The 20,988-nt window shown below is 42.4% G+C and overlaps 4 protein-coding genes across 4 annotated transcripts; 1 reads left to right on the top strand and 3 right to left on the bottom strand.

Moving 5' to 3' along the window:
• Positions 1–3,788: 3,788 nt before the first annotated feature.
• On the bottom strand, positions 3,789–4,283 carry MELLADRAFT_69308 (uncharacterized protein; the record flags this gene model as incomplete). The annotated part of the gene is made up of 3 exons (XM_007418214.1): positions 3,789–3,796; positions 3,826–4,206; positions 4,241–4,283. The coding sequence occupies 3 exons, from the start codon at positions 4,281–4,283 to the stop codon at positions 3,789–3,791; spliced, it is 432 nt and encodes a 143-aa protein (XP_007418276.1).
• Positions 4,284–7,166: 2,883 nt separating this feature from the next.
• On the top strand, positions 7,167–8,441 carry MELLADRAFT_69309 (uncharacterized protein; the record flags this gene model as incomplete). The annotated part of the gene is made up of 3 exons (XM_007418215.1): positions 7,167–7,277; positions 7,399–7,533; positions 7,617–8,441. 3 exons carry the CDS (start codon positions 7,167–7,169, stop codon positions 8,439–8,441), a joined length of 1,071 nt encoding a protein of 356 aa, XP_007418277.1.
• A 1,910-nt stretch (positions 8,442–10,351) lies between these two features.
• Positions 10,352–11,492, bottom strand: MELLADRAFT_113541 (uncharacterized protein; the record flags this gene model as incomplete). The annotated part of the gene is made up of 3 exons (XM_007418263.1): positions 10,352–11,044; positions 11,126–11,267; positions 11,362–11,492. The coding sequence occupies 3 exons, from the start codon at positions 11,490–11,492 to the stop codon at positions 10,352–10,354; spliced, it is 966 nt and encodes a 321-aa protein (XP_007418325.1).
• Positions 11,493–13,413: 1,921 nt separating this feature from the next.
• MELLADRAFT_69311 (uncharacterized protein) lies at positions 13,414–18,870 on the bottom strand (the record flags this gene model as incomplete). Its single annotated transcript, XM_007418216.1, has 20 exons — positions 13,414–13,558; positions 13,639–13,832; positions 13,924–14,040; positions 14,154–14,374; positions 14,470–14,650; positions 14,726–14,846; positions 14,948–15,141; positions 15,229–15,399; positions 15,503–15,687; positions 15,794–16,133; positions 16,237–16,370; positions 16,435–16,504; positions 16,680–16,860; positions 16,927–17,016; positions 17,104–17,156; positions 17,225–18,086; positions 18,176–18,290; positions 18,362–18,380; positions 18,504–18,772; positions 18,843–18,870. 20 exons carry the CDS (start codon positions 18,868–18,870, stop codon positions 13,414–13,416), a joined length of 3,690 nt encoding a protein of 1,229 aa, XP_007418278.1.
• Positions 18,871–20,988: the final 2,118 nt, after the last annotated feature.

Genomic DNA, 20,988 nt, shown 5'->3' on the forward strand with positions numbered 1-20,988 from the left:
AAATAAAAGCGGTTGTATGCACGTGCATGTATGTAACCGTGGGCCACGGTCACAAATCGGCTCAGTCTAGGACAATGGGACTTTGTGTTTACCAAATAGGCTTTGGACACCAAAGGCGTTGTGTGGACTCATGATGTCTTCGGAAAGTCTTCAGAGAGAACATCTCAAAGGACTCTGTGTGCTCTCGTCGACGAGCCACCGTGAGACGGGCATGGTGGTGAATATCTGATGAGTATAAGGAAGCCGAGTTTATGATGTAGGAGGTGTTCTCAGTATGTTGGATCTCTTCAGTGAGCTTGATGGTCAGCCGTCGTTCAACTGTCCTCTGCTTTGTGAGTTTAACTTGGCATCCGTGATCATGACAGTTATGCTGAACATTTATCAGGCACTCAATAGCCTGAAGGCAGCATCAATCAAAGCTAATACGTATGATTCTATGAAAGAGAACATACCTTCAATTTTATCCAAACTTTTTTCCGGCTTTTACAAATCTCACGCATCATATAGAATGGATGGATTTCGGGAACACTTTGACACAATGTCAGCTCAACCACACAATCATCATCTGTTGCGACTGGGCTCCAAATTGATTCAATAATGCCAATAGATTTTAAAGCCTCTTTTTCCTTTTCTAGCATCTTTTTTCAGTAAGAGAGAGATTTAGAAATATCAGCCAAAAGGATATCTTCAATGAGGTATCTTAAAAAACGGCTAGAATGAATTACCCAAACAAATGAACCGTGCTTCAAATTTTGACCATTCGGCATCCTTACATTGATAACCTTCTTCCACTCAGCCCTAGAGTTGAGCTGCACTAGATGGTCCGGCACATCAAGATCCACAGACGTGTCGGAAACTTCAAAAAGAGTTCAATACCATCAGTTAAAGAATGCAGATCTACTTCCACACATCTAACATAAGAAAACATACACTTGATATCATAGTGATTTTCTTTGGTAATTGGAAGTTTCAAACCCATAGTTTGTCGTACAGTGGAGTTAGCTTTAAATAAGCCAATTACTCCTGATCCGGCATGAGCATTACAGCATAGGTTTTCGTCATAAAATATTCCACCTGATAAGAGAGTACGAAGTAAACGGTATGTAGTAAAGGTGATTGCGATGTCATATCCTGGACTTTGTTTATTAGAATGGATTGAGCATCCACGAAGTACCCCATTGTATTGTTCAAACTTCTCTGTTGCAAACAAACAGGCTGGACCAAAGCGCTCCATGGAGTCGGTGAGATGGATCAGCATATGGAACTTTGGTTTATTCACCCATTGTGCATTATCTTGAATTGCATCCCGTAGAAACTGATTGATCAAGATCCGGATTTGATTTAAGTGAGCTTTTTCGTCGGTGTAACTGTTTTGGAATATGTAAGCTGAGAGATGACAGAGGGAAATCCACATCTTTCGTCTTTCTGGAGTGAGATAAGGAAAAAATACAAAAGGAGCCGCTTGTAAGGCTGTCCGAAAACCAGAACCCGCAAGACTACCAACATACTTGACCATTTGATCTGCCTGAATAGGTGGAACATTTAATCCATCAACATTAAACGAAGCCCATCTTCCTTTCATTTCTGAGAGAAGACCAGCTGGAGTTTTTGCTACTGCATCCTTTGTCATATACTTTACTATCCCCAATAGTACAACATGAAGTATCTCTACTGGCGTATCCTTGTGACCATCAAAACCTGGAATAAACATGATCAAAAACTATTTATCAAAAGCAAAGAATAGATGACGTACCTTTCAGCCGTAGGAAAGGATTGTACAAGCGCTCACCAAGTTCTTCATTCTGCTTCACCCACTGATCTCTTGCTTCTTTCATTTTACCACTATATCAGAGGTCATGAAGTGAATCAAGAAATACTTGAGTGATCTTATCCCGCACTCCATTTTCTTTTGATAGGTCATCAATTTTTTTCTTTTGTCCGTGTGTTGCAGCCATCAGCCATATTTGTTTTGTGATACTAATTGTTGATGACCATTGACGATCTTGAAGATCCTATGAAATCAAAAAAATACAAATTTAGTTTCAGATCTCCTCTCCAAATAAAACACCTATGAGAGGAACCATCTAAGCGTACAAAGACTCCATTGATTGTACTCAATCCCACAAAATTCAAAATATACTTTTTCGAAAGCTTCTCGTCTTGCGCGGACACACCCAGAGTACACATTCGACATGGATGAAGTGCCATTGATGGGTTCATAGTATTTGTGATCTCGGTGTGCATAGGCGAGTCGCCAAGGTAGCACATTACAACAACCATCACATGGACCGTTTTATCAATCGACTGATCATAGGTTGAGAATCCAATCTCGCCGAGTTTACTGATCATACAAATTTCAATATTTAAACATGTAAACATTGTATCAGTCAAAGATTTCTTGATTGATGTAAAAGAAATGGACCTTACCCGAGTTCATCCACAACCTGCTCACCCAGCTCAAGTACAGCTGCTGAGTTAGTGGTAGCGTGAAAATGTATATTGTATTCTTGGTTTGTCAAACTTGGTGGAAGACCAGACAGTGTGAAATAGAAAGAGTCGTGTTTGTTCCACTTTTTTGATTGATTGCCTGAAGTATCATCCGAGTAGAGTGTAATTGGAACATGTCTAATAAGTAATCCATTAGCCTTTGTCCGCCAAGGATTTGGAAGGGATATCTCCTTCCAAAATAGCCGATCTTTCTCTGTTTGAATAAAAAAAATCTAATCAACAAAAATGGAGAGTCTCATAAATGTAGTTGAGCTTACGATATATTTTCTCACCACAAATGTCTTTTAGCATACACCCATCTTTAGTCACCAGATTAGTATATTCAACTCTGAACTCCTTTATATTAATGTCCTCCAGATGTTCAGAGTCAAAATTTGGTTCAGCTTCAATCTCAAGCCGATAGGTTGTGTTTTGATTTTGAGATACGGTACCCAACCTCATGCACTTTGCAAATGTATCGGATGTTGTCTTGTAAAAGTATATAGGAACTAATATATCCTGTGAGGCTAGCTGTACTGGCTCATAGATAAAGAATTGACCGGAAGATGTTTGAACCATTTGAACCCGAAGATCTCTGGAGAATCCTTCGCGCCACTTTCTGGACTGTGAAAATCTGTTGATGACAGTTCCAGGCTCGTATTCAGGGATGAATTGTAAATGAGGACAGACTTCAGGATTTGCTAATTCCTATAAACACAAAATAAGAGAACATGTGAGTAAAATCCAGTCCAGACCTTGATAGCTTGATAAGAATAACTTCCCTGTGACACAGTTTCTTGAATAGAGAGACCAAAACACGGATTTCCCAGAGCAGAGGTATTTTCAACAACATTTATTTTCAAGCGATTCTTTAGTCCTTCACGGACACCTCGTAAAACACTCCATGCCGGTAGTTTGACAGAAGCAACTACCAGAATTGCTCGCAAAATATCATATTGTAAGCGAGATAGTAAGTTTCTCATCGATCCCAACAAAAGCAATGCCAGAAAGTGCTGAAGTTCAGGCCACAAACATATTCAATTAGGCATCAAGAGTGTGTTTAAACTATATATCATGGAACATTACGTACCTCTTTCTTTTTGAAAGGGTACCACTCTGCTTTCTCATTTTCGGCCAGAAATTTCCCCTCTTTGATCATCTGTAGCTCTTCCTCATTTTCTGGTTCAACTTGCTCCATTCTCTCTTCCTCTCCCTGATCCAACTCTTCAAATTGTCGAATTCCTTTTTCTATAAGATCCTCAATATCTACCTTGGTTGGTCCGTCTCCTCGATACACCCAATCAAAATTCTTCAGAGCAAAGTAATCACGATACTCACTAGACCAAGGCTCTGGAGGGGCGACTTCTGATTCTATGTCTGAAGGAGAAGTATTGTCGGAGTTATCTGAGCTATATAATTCATCATAACATACAACTTTGGGCTCCTCATTGTCCATTGTTTGTACACCAAGCATGACATCTTCTTGTCCGGTCACATCAGCTGTTGAAGTTGATTCTTGTCCTATCATTCTTTCTTCAGCAAGAATAATTTCAACATTGTCTTTGTGCACTTTTGATTTTCGATGCCTGTCATAAGTCTTCATTGTTCGACCAGAGCTACAGGCAGTACACCGATAGGTAGGTCCATCGGGACCTAAAGAAGTAACTTCAAAGTCTAAAATGCCGCCGAGTATGAGTTTTTGATAGGATCTCAAATTGTCTACAGTGCTTTTAGTAGGTATTTAGCAACTTACATTTTTCATGAATCGTTCCAACTGCGTTCTCTGAAAGGTTCATTTTTGATCAAATTACTTTTTGATAGGTGGCTTAAGAGCACACAGATGAAGTCGAATGCAAATTTGCTGAATGTGGAAAACCGACTTTGTTAAGCTTAACAAATTATCACTTGAAACTTTGAGAATAAGATGATTTGACTCAAATGTTGATTGTAGAAATTATCTCACACTCATTTGTTGCTTTTCATAAAGTTTGACAGTTTTTTGAGACAGCTCTTTGAGACTTTGTACACTCATAGAAAATTTCACACTCTGAGACTCAACGCAAAGACAACACTGAGGCGTGAGGGTATAAAAGAAAATCATAATCAAACAATACAAAGGCCGCTGGATTTACAAAAGGAGTTAAGCGTAAAGAGTAGATTTAAAAAGGTGAAAGGAAGAACAACATCCTCTGATACGAAGAATTTCCTAAGCGTACAGAAGTACTAAAGGAAAAACTCATGGCAGCAAAGATAGGTATAGAAATTCAAGACTACTGTGAAGAATTTCCTAAGCGTACGGAAGTACTAAAGGAAAAACTCATGGCAGCAAAGATAGTAATAGAAATTCAAGACTACTATGAAGAATTTCCTAAGCGTACAGAAGTACTAAAGGAAAAACCCATGGCAGCAAAGATGAATAACATGGCTTACTGAAAGGAAAGCTAGAGAGCGTAGTATGAAATAGACAGTGAGAAAGCTGAACTGGGATTTTGAGGTAAATGCCATGCTCTTTTGCAAAGGGAGGACGGACTTGATGAAGGGAGGATTATATAGCAAAATTGCAGGGGCTGAATCAAACAAAAATTATCTATACTTGCGGCGCTTCCCCTAATTTGTTTCAAAAGCACAGGGTTTTTTACCAGATTGGATGGATAGTTTCATTTGAGTGTTTGACTGACACATCGGGTAATCTCACCTTGGCTGTGTAACCAATTCGGTCAGCCTGGCGTTTAGAAATGCCCTGGGATCAAAGCAAAGGCACCCTTTGTTGAATATACTGCCACGGCGAAGCATTGTTCCAAATAAACCAAGGTTTTTTTCCACCAGATTGGCTGAATCAACCCCTCTTTCGAGCATTTCTCTTGATTCCTTGTTATTCTCAACTTGATGGCATAATTAATTCGATTACTCTACTTTTTTAGAAATGCCTTGTGATCGAGGGAAAGGCACTCTTTGTTAAAAATATGCCACAGTGAGTGGCTCACAATTGCATGATACACGACCGAATGCTCAAAGACTGAACCAATGTCGAAAATTCTCGGCTCATATCAAAAATGAGTGCTTCCATGGTTAAACCATGAAATACCCATGGCAAGTATCGGAATCGTTACGACAATTCTTTGGGATTCCAAACTCCGTTGGAATCCTGGCTGGTTCATGGCTATTACTCAGCTTGAAAATCTCGCACCAAAACAAGGATCGATCACGAGATTTTCTCGTGAGTGGGTCCCAAGATGTCTTTACCAAGCTTTCACGTGGTATTGCTGTGAAATCTCTTTAGACATCACGCTGAACGGACTTCGGTAGGTTCGCGTGTTTTGAACCGACGATCGAACACCGACTTCTCCAGATCCCAATCACACCCACTCTCCCCTCAGAATCGATCCTGTGGTGTAACCATTATCAGCTGAATGTTGGTTTGGTTCGAAAATACATCAAGTGTATGTAGTCTGTCATCAGAGTTTATGTAAACAGGTGAGGAATGAGTGGAAGTGTGGAAATTGAATGCTTCTCCCAATCCTACATGTACTCCCGAGTCCCCTCTCCAAGTGCATCTGGGCAAAAGATTGCTGGATGATCATTTGCAGTATAGAGTTCTTCTCAAACACAATCAATAAATTATTGAGAAAGCCATGTAATTTTTTTCTCTCCTATATATCCTCACAGAACCACTGCTTTATGTCTTGTTGATGCAGCCAAATCCCTGACGCTCAGTGTTACTGCGAGCCGTAAGTTGATGGTGACAAATTTTTGAGCAATCTTAACGCTACCAGCTCCTTCTGAGGTATGTTTTTTGGCCTTGTGTCCAACTGGTATGTTGCCTCCGACTCCAATCAGCAAATTGGGTGGTAGGCTCTTTTGCATTCTTCTTTCTAGAAGGCCAGCATTTTGGCACCGTACGAAGTGTAGAGTTCTTCTGCGCTTAGACAATACTCAATTATCCGATAGATGAAAATATGACAAGAGAGATATGGCAATCTCAATGTGAAAAAAGGCCACTAAAATCATTGATAAGAAACGGCCGAACCTCTGCAAGTATATAAAAGCTATATCGCGCTGCTATCGTCAACCAAATGAACCGCTCTCTTCGCTTCCGTGGCTCTTGAAGGAAGGCCCAAGACTCATCAGTTGAGCTTCCTACTAGCAGTGGGTCGACTAAACCTTATCATCTTCCAAAGTGACTGACTTTTGTTTTGGTGGATGACCACTAACCCGATGATCATCACAACCACCTCTACATGGCTTTTATGCGGCTGGACCATTACGAGTGGGCTGCTCTGACCTCATGACTTCAGGAACACTCACCCAGACCTTGACCTGATGATCAATTGGTATGCATGATACACAACTGCATTTTCCTTGAAGCTTGTTAAGGCACAGTGTTCGCAGTCGCGCCATATAAGACTGTAGCTCAAAGCCTATCACTTTTCTAATTTTCTCCCCACACCAAATTCATATCTCTCCCCTCTTCGTGAGCATTAGCTGACGGTGGATTTCGATACCAATTATAATTTCGCACACCCATAACTGCTCTACTATTTCTTTCCATTGTTCTCAAGACAGTGTGATTTGTTGCTACCGTTTCTTGTCTTGCTTCCTTCTATCTATTCGCAGCCCTTCATCGCTATCTACAACTCGATTTGACTGCTCCACTTCTCTTGATACCTTTATCGATCACCATGGGTTTTCGTGAATCTAAAAACAAGCTCGGTTCCCGCGTGCGGTCTGCGTTCGATAGACTCAAGCCCTCCAAATCAAGTATGGGATTGTCCAGCCTAATGAACGATGATGTAAGTATAAATATTCCGACATCTTTCATGAATGGTTCCATGCTGCTTTATGAGGCTCCATGCAATTATCGCCGAGATTTCTAACGCGTGACTCCTAAATCTACTGGCACCGCGTTGTTAGAGCGTGATGGTCCGATCATCCTCGACGATGCCGCTTCCGGTGTTAAGTCTTTCCTCCAGCATATCACATCGATTGGCTCCGAGTACGCTTTTTGAGCCTGAGGCTATGATGCGTGACGCTGTAACACACCACGAGGTCAGTTTTCTAAATTTCTTGCGGATGTACAGGAATTCTATCCCACTGACCCACGCTGATGCACGCTGTCTCTTTACCCTCAGCCTTGGAACTCGGCCAAGGCTAGCCAACAATCTCGAGCTTCTACCCAGTCACACGTGGGGGTAACCGAATTTGACAACTCGAACGTCCTCAAGAAGGTACTGGAACGTGAAGGACTGCTCGAGTCCCCCATCAGCATTCGTCTGGCGTCGCTCATGAAGTCTCCTTCTGAGTCACATCTGCCAATACTTTCGGCGCCCTCCCCAATGCTCTATCGACCACTACTACGCTCTCATAAATCGGGGCCATTTACGCCTGAGCTGGTCAAAAATCCCGCAGGAAGTACACCGGGGTGTACAACATCTATCTCCACGCCCGACTCGTATGGATACTTTCCAAAGATCGAGTCAGCAATCAATCAACCACCCTCTCGCGTCAGTTCTCCAATTGCGGTGCGTCCGAAAAGCACCCTCACAATGCCATCGACAAAAGGCAAGGAGGTTTGGCGCACTCCCGAGAATTCTACTACCCGAGCGGTGACTGGGAACGCATCGCCTGTCCACCACTTCTTACGACGTCAAGTTCCCATTCCAAATACCCAACCGCTCTCTTCCAGGATTCTACAATCAATATTGTCATCTCCTTCCGATGAGGCTCGGTCAAGCTTGGAATCTGACGCTGAGCTCAGCAGCTATCTGGAGGGACTGTGTCCTGGTGGTTCTCCAATGGATCAGTACGTCCTTGACGCGGAGTCGGAATCAGTATTGTTGGCAACACATGAGCTTTCAAGTTCGCGCATCACATGCGAGGCATTGTCAACAAGATCGCGTAACTCTTCGGTTTCGACGTTTATGACTAACGTTACTGGCTACATTTCAGACTCGTGATTGTAATGATCTCATGGCTATAGACAGAGGCTCCATACACATCACATGGAGGAGGTTCGCGGTTTTATTCTTGTAATCTTGATCATACACAGACAAAGTCTCGTCGTATTCTTGTATATCTTACGGACTCATTTTTGCTGTGAGCTAGGGTTGTGATTTTCTTGCGCTTGGATTGTTTTTTTCATTTCTTGGATCTTGTTGTCTTCATTACCATCTCTATCCATCTTCTTGTTTTTCTTGATATATTTGACGCCTTTCTTCAAGTGGCATTAGTTTTACTCTTTTGCAGGGTTCTCTCTAACCCTGTGGTCTTACTTTCAGAAGACATTGAATTTGTCACGTATAATGATTTTTTTGTAGTTTGAAATGAGTAAGCAGAATCTTGACGTGTGAAATCTATTCATGCTATATTTTAGTCTATTGCACGCGGGATCAGGCTGGATCGCATCAACCCAGCGTTCAATTGATACCATGGAGAGTGATAAATGAAACACAACCGATCTGCAAAATGATCATTTCCACAAGAAGGATCAGGCCTGATCAGGCTCAATTGATTACAAAGCTCAATGACTTCTCATCACTAGATGTATACAGTCAACTCTCTCTAATGGCATACAGTTTGGCGGGCAGTTTTCTTATGCATTTAGAGGAATATGCCTTTACAAATCTTGTTTTGGCTGGCAAATCTCATTTTGGCGGGAAAAAACTCCGTAAAAACCTATGCATTTAGAGGGATTATGCCCATAAAAGGTATGCCTTTATGGAGAGTCGACTGTACACAGATGGACGAGATGAAAACATCCACAAAGTCTTGCAAAGTTTTGTTTTCTTTACAATTCTTAATTCTCTTCTCAAAGCACTGCCGTTCCACATCTCTTCAGATGGAGCAAAAGGCTCAGATATTGATGAAGAACTCTGAGTTATTATAAATCTAGGTAGGTTTGTTAAACCCTCCTCACATGAAAAGTCAGAAGTCCCATACAAAGAACCGGTAAAGATGCCATGCAAGACTTGCACCCCACTATTGTGGATGGATGAATGTTGTGGGTGGACTTGAAAAAATCTCATGTTTCAGTTACAAAGAATGAGTATCAAATAATGAACAAGACAGCCAAAATTTGGGAGTCCAATAATAGCAAGGTAAAATAGATTGGGAAACCAATTCTTGGTGTACATATAATCAGCATGTCACTTTGTGAGTCATGATTACATACCAACAAAGGGCAAACACTATATAATTGGAAATACAAGAGGCAAAATCATCTCTGCAGTTCTTCAGATTTACTAAAATTCCTCGTGCATCTTGTGATCATTAGGCATGTCAAAATCTCAATTGACATTGTAGGTTGACTTCAAAGACTTCAGAAAAATAAGGTCTCTTGCCACACTTTAAGTGTGCATTGAGCTTGAAAATACCCGTAGCAATATTGCTTGTCATTTGAAAAAGAAGATATGATGGATCATACAAAAAAGAGAGATGGTTTACATGCTCAACAAAGAAAACGTCCTCAAATTAATTAGTCCTTATCATGAAGAATATAGTCAGAGACTTTATGAGTGATGAAGGCAAAGCAGATTAAAAATCCAAGGAAAGAAGAAATGAAGTCTTGATGTTTCAAGTATGCATGGACTCGTATAGTATATGATGATTGAAACTTGTGGAAAGCTCAAGATAAAAAGGTTCAAAACTGTGTGTTGTTGTGTCAAGGAGAAACCTGTATGCACGATTAGGAATTTGAGTGTGGTTTGGTTTGTGGATGAGATTAAAATACGGGCCGTTTCTTGTGGAGTATTACTAAGAGGTTGGGATTTAATCAGTACAACTTGAAGAGCCTTATGCATTTTTTATGGTTTCCGAGCTTACTGACCTACTCAAAGTTAAGGAGCACCGGGATACCAGAGTCAAGCGATTAGAAGTATTGGCTCCAATCTTCGTCTTCTGTGGGTTCCAACGCGGGGTAGTAGCGTGTGCAGGACTCTTCTGAGCTTTGGCTCATCATATCTTCTGAAAAGTGTTCTTCAGTACTCTCGTAAAGGGGTCCGTCTGTCTCGGTAAGCCATGCCTCACTTCGCTTTTGTTGGATGAGTCTACGGATTTGACGGGCACTCATTCCTCTTAGGATACCAGAAGGATCCATTTTTTCAAGCTCGATCATCGCTGCCCACTGGATCTGATGTGACCGTAGTTGGCTGATCAACTCCTCTCCTGAAATGTTTTCATCGTTCAACTGGTCTGTATACATCTTTGCAGACACATGCGACTTCGGAGCGTGTTTTGTGACAGTCTCGGAAGGTAGTTCAGTATCTGTATCGATAGTATGAATGACTTCAGTATCCAAGTCTGCCGAACTTGAGGGGCTTGAGGAACAAGGTGTTGAGGATCTGCTTGACGGACTCGCAAATCCCTCTGGAATGCCACTCTCATATTTTTGCGCCTTCATGGATGAATTAGCTCGGATGATTGGTAGACGTCTGTCCTGTTCCTGGCCAGAGTTTTCTTTGTCATTCGTCCGGAGCGCTTGGAGAATATTATTCATTTTAGCACGTCCGACATGACGCGTCCGTCTCACGAAAAGCTTGAGTGATTCGGCTACCATCTTTGCCTTTCAGGATTAAAATAACTGATCAGCCAAGAAAAATGTGTTAGTTACCTTCATCTTATTTCAAGATGAATATAATCTTACAGTAATAGATTTTCTCTCGAATTTCGAAGCGATCTTTTTCAGATGATTTTTTTGCTGTTGTCCTTCTGAGATTGTGTTGACCGAATTCAGGTTAGAACTATCGATTTGCAAAGTCGTGCCACGAGCAGGAGGATTCTGCGTTCTGGTGAGCAGAAATCAATGGAAAAGCCCGAATTAGTATTCCTAAGTGACAGGAAGCTTCGCAAAGGGATCGAGTCAAGACGTATGATACTAACAGGATAGGCGAAGGGCTAGCGCTGGGTCTGTAGAAATGAGAAAAGCAGGCTGCCGCAAAAGCGTCTTGATCAGCCATAGCTCGACTCGGAGACAACACCAATTCTTGAATGTTTCTTTGAAAGAGGTACATATCATGATCGGCAAGACGGTCGATTCAACACGCACATACGCAGCGCTAGTTATAATAAGAGAAAAGCCTGAATGCTCTCGTAGCCGAGAAAAACTACGCGGATCCCTGGAGTGATGGATAACGACTCGACCTTGACAAGCGATAAGATCAAGAAGATGACAGGCGAATGAATTTTGTGGATAGAGGGCGCCAAAAAGCTTGAGCCTTAGAGGACCGCAGGAGATCTCAAAGCTATCTTTTGTGGTATGAGACCGCCAGAGTGTCTCAGCCTGCTTGAAGTTATTCCTCGTTTAATGCATCTAATGTGAAGCAAGAATGAAGTTGGCAGATCAAGTTGAAGAGAGCTCGGTTAAGATTGAGAAATCCTGGTAGATCAAGAATGGTAAAACTGGTCTGAGAGGGGGAAGCGCAAAGTAGACCTGAGGCTGCATCGCGCCAGTACCACTATTTCTCATTCCTGGCGGTTTCTTCCCATTATGGATAAGGTGATCGCAGTGTCAATTGTCTGAGAATTAGATACGGCCACCTATGGAAAGGTCTTCGCTGTAATGATAAACTCGTTGCGGTGGAGTTTCGAACCCGAAAATGGAAACAGCAGATTGTTGAAGACCTCACATGGTCGAACAGAAGCAATCCTATGCCTCGTGAGTATGCGTGGGTATCATTATGCGAGACTGGAAAGTCTCGTCCCATCTAGGCCTCTTCAAGTCAGATCGGTGCATCGCACCTTTAAGCTCTTACAATCGGAGAGGCGGGAAAGATATAACCCAAGATTCCCATAAACAGCCGTCTGATTTCAAAATCGGTGAGGCTTGTTTACCGCGGAATGGTCGAGTGGAAATGAATGGCAAGACACGCGGGGATTGATGAAGCAGACAGGAACACAAACTCAAAGGTTGAGACTCACCTGCAGACTTCCTGAACTTTGATCTGGCGGACTGCCGACGTTTGTAGAAATATTCTTGAAGATAGAGGCGGATGAAGAAAAAAATTGATCGATAGAAAACTACACCAAGCGAAATCGTGAATCGAAGTGTGAATTCAGTTTGCAGATGCTGATTATGGCTTTTGAGCTTCAAGACTTTTGGCAGATGGAGGCACCGCTTGAGGTTAAGATTTGTCGGAATCTTTGACAGTGCAGAGCCTCCACCTTTGAATATTATCCCACATCACCCTTGCTGAAACAATCTTTTTCAGCTTCGGTGACGATGTTGTACAACAACACAGGGAATATATCATGTATCACCAAAGGTGATGCTGAACGGGTCTCCTTAGTGTGTTCTATGAATCTTTCCCCGTCTCTGTGGAGACGGCCCAGGACGAAATGCTATACTTGTCCCAATAGAGGCTGAGCGACCCCGCATGGGGGACAATGGTACGGGGCGACTCGATTGGACGCAAAGGGAGTTCGAACAGGGAAGGTCAAGTAAGCAAAGCCCTGCCTATGAGAGCGCCCAAGGTTCAATCCGAAATCAGCGTTGATTCAAGCTGTTGATTAGGGCGAGAGCAGTCAAGCGCAAAGTAGACTTTGGCTTTGTTGCAAGATCTTTTCCATCTTGCGGCAGTACACATTTGAAGGTGAGGCGTACGGAGCGGGGACTCAGTCTTATATTTGGTGCGCCCGGGACGTGGTGGGCTCTCTCAATGACGCAATAAATTATAAAATGAGCCAAGACTAGATGAAGATGGCACAACTTGCTAAGTGGCCATCACGCAGAGGCAAATAAAACAAGTCTCGGTAAACCTATCGTACAATTCCAAAGCCCAATATTAACCAAGAAAGCTTTAAACATCCAGGATAGGTGATATATGTTACAAAAGTACAGGCAATTTCAAACAACTCGAGGAATTGACCGAATTTGCCCTTACAACTTTAAGCAGATCGGCGGAGTGAACAAGCTCTCTGAACTCGACTGCATATTCATGGGTATTTGTCGGACTCTGACATCGCTCCTGAGCTTCCATCGTCTGGATCTTTATCTATATCGGTATCTGCGTCTAATTCTACAGTCTTGCGTGTGGGTCTTGCAGTTCTTCGAGGCTTTTGATTTGAAGACTTCTGAGCGCTGTATATGGAGCGACAATTTTTTTGCTTTGATAATCAGACAGGGGCAATCATCAAACGATATGAATTAGAAGGACTCACTTAGATTTCAATCTGTCGACCGCTCCACCCTTTCGTTTTCGAGGGGCCCTCGCTTTTGCAGTCGGCTTGACAAGATGGGTAGTGCTTGATGGCTTTTTGACATCGCCGGAGACATTAACACGATCTTTCCTTGATAATAAGGACGTTGTTAACTCTTTGGTAAACTCCTGACCAAGGTAAGTTTTCTTTGCAATCTGATCAAAATAACCTCAGGTCAGTCTGTTTTTTTTTTCGGAGACAGATACGGGAGTCGCGCCTGATACAAAATTGATAATTAAGACTTACCTGATTCGCTTCCTCGGGCGATGATATTGGCTGAAAGAGGTCTGTGGGTAGGATAGCTTTCCCGGGATAGGTTGGCAAGGTCCAATGATGGATTTTAGCTTTTGTCCGAATCACCAGCTGAGCCAATTCAGATATTGTATATAGAAACTAAAAGAAAGCGGAGGATTGATGTCAGCTTGCCTCCAATGGCTCATCTAGGCGTTTTTTAGAAAGATGTGATGGAAAGGCACCTCGTTATTGAATTTTGAGTCCACGTCTTGCACCGCCTTGAGCTGACCAACTAGATAATACATCAAGGACACGTTTTCACCGTTGGCCACGCAGTCCACATAAAATTCGATGTGTTTTGAGACCGATCGTAGTGCCTCAAGAGACAATTCGAAATCCGGATGATGTACCAATAAATGCAGTAATCGCACAATGATAACCTCAAACATCGCAACGCGGACATCTAGGGGATCAACGACGAGTGCGGAGTAACAAAGCTTTCAACAAGATGTCATGATAGCGTTCAAATGAATACAAAACAATCAACCAAGCACTGACTTTGTGATGCTTGTTTCATACGCGATAGTATCGAACTGCGCGCCAATTCAATGATATCAGACTCTGGATCGTGGGCCACCAGAAAGAGGATGACGTTGAATCGGGGATCGGTTAATCTACGGGTGTGTAGATATTTCGCCAACTTGGCGACAAAACCTTCGCGCACTTCACCGCTGGGATCCTGGCAGGTCCATAATGTAAGTCATGTGATGTCCGCGACCACACAACACTCGAAAAAGGTGCGAGATTCACAAACCGCTGCTACCCAGGCTAACAGATCGAACTGAGTGTCAATTTCACTGCTGAAGGCTTTGCATGTGGCCAGTTTCAAGATGCAATGCGCCGCTTTGAGCCTCAGTCGCATAGCGACTGCCTGGCTGATAGTCGAAGTGATGCACCCGCAAAAAAATGAAGTCGTCAGTGAAACCGAGAGACGTACGCGTTGATAACTCTTCTCGTTTAAGAAAATGACTAGAACCTGTGTGTAGTTGTCCGTAAATGACCACGATTATCCAATAGTTGCCAGAGAAGCTTGAAAACAGGTGCGGCCGACGTTTTGGCTGCCGTAGTCTCGGCGTAGGCAATGCATCGATTTGTCAATAACTTTACACCTAGAATCCTGGCCTTTGCTAAGTCTGCCAGCTCGCTGTCATCGAGCCATTCGTCATCCCCCTATCAGCACCAAGATGTCAATGTCAGACTTGTGGTACCACATTTGCCAAAAATGCGTATGATTCGATGGCATGGTTCATGCCTCACGTCTTGTTCGCCTTCACTAGACCTCAGCAACAGTTTCTGAAGAATGAAAGTTGCAACAGTCTCACTATGGGCTTCGAACACGTTTGGGGTGAGCTTCGCGATCTGAGAAAGAGCGCTTAGATTTGCGACCAAGCGCCCTGGCTCGGCATCCTTCAACGTATTGGCGAGTTGCTGTATTAGCGTTTGTCACCACATAATTGACAGTGATATATTAACAGAGTCAACATGAATGGTATACTCCAGGTCTTGGCTGTTGGAGAATGCTATAGCTTACGAGGTTAACTTCACGGCAAGAATCCGTCTTGTCGGGTGCTTTAGCTAGCACGATTGCAGCATACTTAGCTTGCTCAGGCGTCCCACTCAGAGCGTAACGTGTCAGCTCATCCACGAGCTCCCTTTGAGTCGCCAGGCCAAATAAATCGTAAAAATCACGAAAAAGATATGATTCAGCATGTTCCGCTGATATCTGAAAGGGAAAAGGTGAGAGCCATATGCGGAAAACCGAACACAACATACGGTTCGCTTGGTATGAGTTCTGGATTCGTTTTTGCCAGCTCACTCATACCTAGTAAGCATGCATCGATCAGTCGGGCGGTTTGGCCAGATTCTACATCCGAAACTTCGAAAAGAGCCTTAGTAAGTTTGTCGATATGGGGCTTGAGCATCACCGAGCAGCTGGTTGATATCATGTCCAGTAAGATTTTAGCCGTTTCCCCTCTAGATCGAGCAAATCCTGTGTTATCTTCATCTGCATCTCCGTCACTGGCCGCTGGTTGATGTAGTCGAGATAACAGAGTAGGCACTACGGCAGAACTCAAAGTCAAATATGCAGATTTTCTTAGAAATATCCCTATGGTCTCCACCAATGCAGCTGATAGGGATTCAAGTTTGCGATTAAACTCTTGCTGAGGGAAAGCAAGTCATAGAGAATACACGCTAGATTGAGTGTACCATTCCAAGCCCATGACCAAAGACAATGGACCGATCTCAAATCTTGAAAACACGCACATATGTCTTGACCAAGGCTTTAAGATCTACCAGAGGGTCAGAAAGTACTTTGATGACTTTGTACATTCGCTTATCATTGAGTTTCGCAAACTTTTGGAGTTCCTCCGTGGCTCTAGATGGATCCGGAAAGGCGGCTGTGGGAAAAATTTATCATGGTTCATCAAATTGGTCCACGATTAGGATGATTTAAACGCCTACTCGAGATGTGTCGAATAATCTGAGCCAACAGTGTCTTGACTTGCTTCTCATCATGGTCAATGATGCCACCCTAATGAAGAGGTCACAAAACAATTTATCTCAAATGTTTGAAATCGAGTATTTGATTGAGAAAAGACAACGATCATACGTTATAAGCCTCGCACGAATCTAGAAACCGGATGAAGATTGAAGGTTGCCTGAAAAGCAAGCGTAACTTCCACAATTAGAATCTAATGATTAGAAACCTGAGTCGAGACATCCAAGTACAACCTTTGGGTGATACGTGTAAATCTTTTCAGTTTTTTCAAATCGCTGGGATTGAGAAACCTTGAAACGGTGATGAGACGGTCGACCCAAGAGGTCTCGTCAAGTGCTGATTTGGGGAGTGGTAAAATCTTGTCCAGCATGCACCTTTCCGTGGCCACGCTGTCAAGAGAAATTCAGCTACATGTGAGCCTTGAGCCAGTCAATTATCAGACTTGCAGCACATACCATAATCGCTGCTCGCCTATAAACATGGCTGATAAAACAACCTGAGGGATCCAGCCAAAGTGAGCAATATGGCTCCGTTCATTGTCCTCACTGCATCACGCCAAAAACAAGAATGCCCGGGTCAGAATCGCCGACGATCAAAATTTATTTGCAAAGAGCGCCAACATTTCCGTATACGCTATATCGTAGAGCCGGCCTAAGGCTTTAAGAGCCTCTTGTTGAATAGATTGCTACGATTTGGTAGAAAGGCCAGAGTTAGTGGTAGTCAGAGGCGCTGGTTGACAGGCGACGTACTAACTTTTTTATCTTCAATTCTATTACCCAAGCATCGCAAAACATTGGTTTGGATATAATGTAGTGTCAAATTGAACTCGAGGTCAACAAAGAATTTGCAACTCTCGAGCCGCACTTTCTCGTCAGGATCAGTCAATTTGACAAATAGGACTTGATTGATATCGTCCTTCAAATGCGGGTGTTGGGAAAGTATTGACTTGCAAGATTGAATGACGGCGATGCGAATCTGAGGTGAAATATCTTTGGACTTGGAAATCCAGACCTTCCAGGTGTTGGGGTATCGTCGAGCCAAATCGTTACCGGCGGATGTCGCGCCGTTCGCGCTTGACCCGGCCAGAGTGTGAATATTGCTTGTGATGCCTGTACCACTCGAGGGCTGTGCCGCAAACATCTCACCAAGGGTCTCAGTAGCCAGGAGGCGCACATCGGCTTGTTCTGTCTCTAGTTCAACTTGCAGTTGAGGTATGACGTTGAGTAATAATCCCGGGCAGGCTTTGTGTATGTTTTTGATAAGTATATGGGTGTCTTTGATTTGCTTGGTCGATCCATCCTTGTCCTCTTCATCTGAAGACTGGGCATCTTCATCAGCCGAGTCTGAGGGATAGACTCGACCGGAAACTTTTTTTGCGCCTAGAATTATCAGGTCGGTAAAGTAGCGACACACCGCACTTTGAAGTTTATCCTCACAAGCATTGCATACATCCACTGCTAGTCTATAAGCAGCGGGGTTGGCCTTGAAGTTTTTCGGTTCGAATTGGGCAAGGATATACTTCAAAACTTGAGGAGATATATAGGAAGCTGCCTGGTTGATGATCTGCGCTAGCAAATCAGCAAACGTAAGAGGAATATTTTTGGACATCTCCGTGCTAATTTATGCAATATGCCACATTTTGGGCCACGGGATCCGAGTTAGCAAGTAGAAAGCAAAGGTGCATGCAACGGGCAAGGCTCATACCTAACAACATCGAAAAATAGCTTGAAAACCTCAGTCATCAGCTCCTCGCTACTTGGAATATCGCATATCAGAACAATACTCTGGACTGTCGCAAGTGACTCGAGGAGGTATAGATCTGAATTTCATATCACAACCAAGATTTTTCAGCTTCAGCGCAAATAATGCCTTTGTGGAAACATGACGTACAGTAAGATTGGTTAGGGGCCTGTCTGTTGGAAGAAGAAAGATTACGAAGTTGCCTGAAAAAGAATTGAAAAATGTCCTATCGTGCCCAGCAAAAACGTGATCTCAGTCATTGATGCAAGAATAGCGCGTCGGATGAATATACCTTTAACTCAGGTCGCGTATATGGTGCGTCTGGCGCATATAGCCTCAACAAATCCGCAAGGCCGCATGCTACCAAGGCCTTGACAGTCTTGTCTTTATGTACTAAAAGGCTAGGCTGAATGAGTTCTTTGCGGATACTCGAAAGTGAGTTGGTGTCGATCACGTCCTGATCCAATTCTGAAAGCTCAGTGTGAAGAGAAATGAGTCTTTTTATCAGCTCGGTAATCGTGAGTTTGGAGTCCTTCGTGAGATTTTGTTTGAATTGAAGACCTATGCGCAAAGAACTATAGTCAGTTTCTTAAGAAAAAAACGCTTGGCGAACCGGGTTAGCGATGCTCACGCTGCTTTTGTGGTACTTTGGGACCCATCTTTCTATCTAAGCAGCCTTAAGTCGAGTTATATTGATATAAGATCAGCACGCGAGTCGATCGAGGAGACCAAATATATCGTAAAATGGTAGTTGACCGTCGTTGCCGTTGATCGTTAAACTGAAGGGAGTTTCAGTCAAATCTTTCGTTGAGACGCGATTCACTTGTGAATGTTTATGGGTTTAAGACGACAAGCGCGTCGATGACACGATGTATTGCCCGGCCATGCCTCTCGGACCTTGACCGTCGTATGTACATCTCATTCCACACGTGTCTCTCAGGAATCTCCATGACTTCCACATCAAATGATGAAAGAAAGAGTCTGCTAGAAATGATATCTAAACCATCTAACCTCATGAACACAGTGACACCACAGAGGTGGCCACCAAAGAACTCAGGATATCTTGAGGAGTTGGTTTGATAGGTCACACACAATATGTCTGGAGCTCTTTTCTGTCTGTATGTAGAGCCTCACCAACTGTCGAGATACAAAGTCAAAATAGTAGAGATTGCCTAAAATATATTAAAAATCTGCAAGGATGTATGTTCATTTTTGATTACCGGAGCTTCATTTATGACAAGAGGCTCAAGATATCTTGATATAACAATTTTGGTTGAATATAGTTTCTATTGCATATATTGCATAGAGGCTGAGTTGCAATTATGGAACTTGATTTGGAGTGATTTTTATCATGGACTTGATGGAAATCATGCGTGTGACATTCCTCCACTATAGCATCACTGGTTATATCATCCTCTTTCAAACTCAAGTTTTTTGTGTCAGCTGTTGTTGGTGTGACTGTCTGAAATTATTACCAATGAATATGTTGCTGGATTAACAGTTAGCTCTCTATTATTTTCATATAGATATCGTGGGTCTGATCTCACCCTTTTTGTTGGTTTTATAGTCAGATAGCTGGCCGCGGCATCAATTGCCGGATCTCTACCCTTGGATAATTCAAGACTGGCTGTTTCAAAGAGGCATCTATGATGATCCAAAAAGTATTCTGGCAATTAAATAAAATCTTATAAGACTTGAACCAAAGAGATACAAAATCATCCTCTATATACTACAAGAAAGGCTTTAAATAAAACCTAGAACTAGAGCAATTACGGCCATTTCTTGAACTTCCGCAACTGCTTGACAAATATACTGCAAGAAAGACCCAAAATAATTAAACCAAAGATTTGATTTTCTGAAACTTCCTCAACTTGACCACAAATGTCCATAACTTAATTTTACAATTCGTTCCAAGATTTTTCAATATTTTTGCTCTGATAGTCCTGTGAATTTTGTGGAAGTACATCTCGTGATGTTGAAGCCCTAGGAGGCAACCCGGCTAAGTCACAAACAAACAAACAAAAAGCACATTCAATATCTATTGTTTTGAAAGACATGATTGAAATTTGTAGTGTGAACTCTACCACTTTCTAGAACATCTGTGCCAATTGTTGTGAAGTCTTTGGGACCTGATACATGAAAAGCAAATGGAGTTGACAACCTGGATTTGTACATAGCTGGTCTGTTAGTAGGGCTCCATCCAAAAAATCCTTTTTCTCATTTCCTTTAATCTTCGTGTCCCAACCTCCTCTTTCCCTGTGTTTCTACATATGGGTCTTTTAGGTTAAGCCATTGATTCATTTAGTTTGTATGGTGCTATTGGGTGTTGTTTATCTCAATGTTTTAAGGATGATATTTTCATTGTTTTGAAAAGGAAAAAAAACAGATTCTTCTTTCAATATTATTGTTTGATCTTCTTTCGCAGCTACCATTTGTTTTTCACTTATCGTCATTTTTCATATTTTGTATCTCACCACAGTAGTATTTGTTAGGTGTTTTTTTCATTTGTCCACTACAACCCCATAGGGGTTTTTTTCATTATGAAGAATATTGTTATCTGGGGCATTATGCCTGAGGATTTTGCCAAACATGTTTGCTTTTATTACAAGCAATTTATTTATTAAGTTTCTTTGTAAGTTTACTTATCCAAGTTTCCCCAAGTTTGTGCCAAATGACTCATGTTAGTATTTGCACCCTAGACTGTTGTCATAAGGCCCAACTCTAATGCACTATTTGTGAATTCCGCAGTACTGGCAGAGGCTCTTTCCAGGATTGAG

Source organism: Melampsora larici-populina, assembly GCF_000204055.1.
Source record: "Melampsora larici-populina 98AG31 unplaced genomic scaffold MELLAscaffold_87, whole genome shotgun sequence".
Classification (NCBI taxonomy): domain Eukaryota; kingdom Fungi; phylum Basidiomycota; class Pucciniomycetes; order Pucciniales; family Melampsoraceae; genus Melampsora; species Melampsora laricis-populina.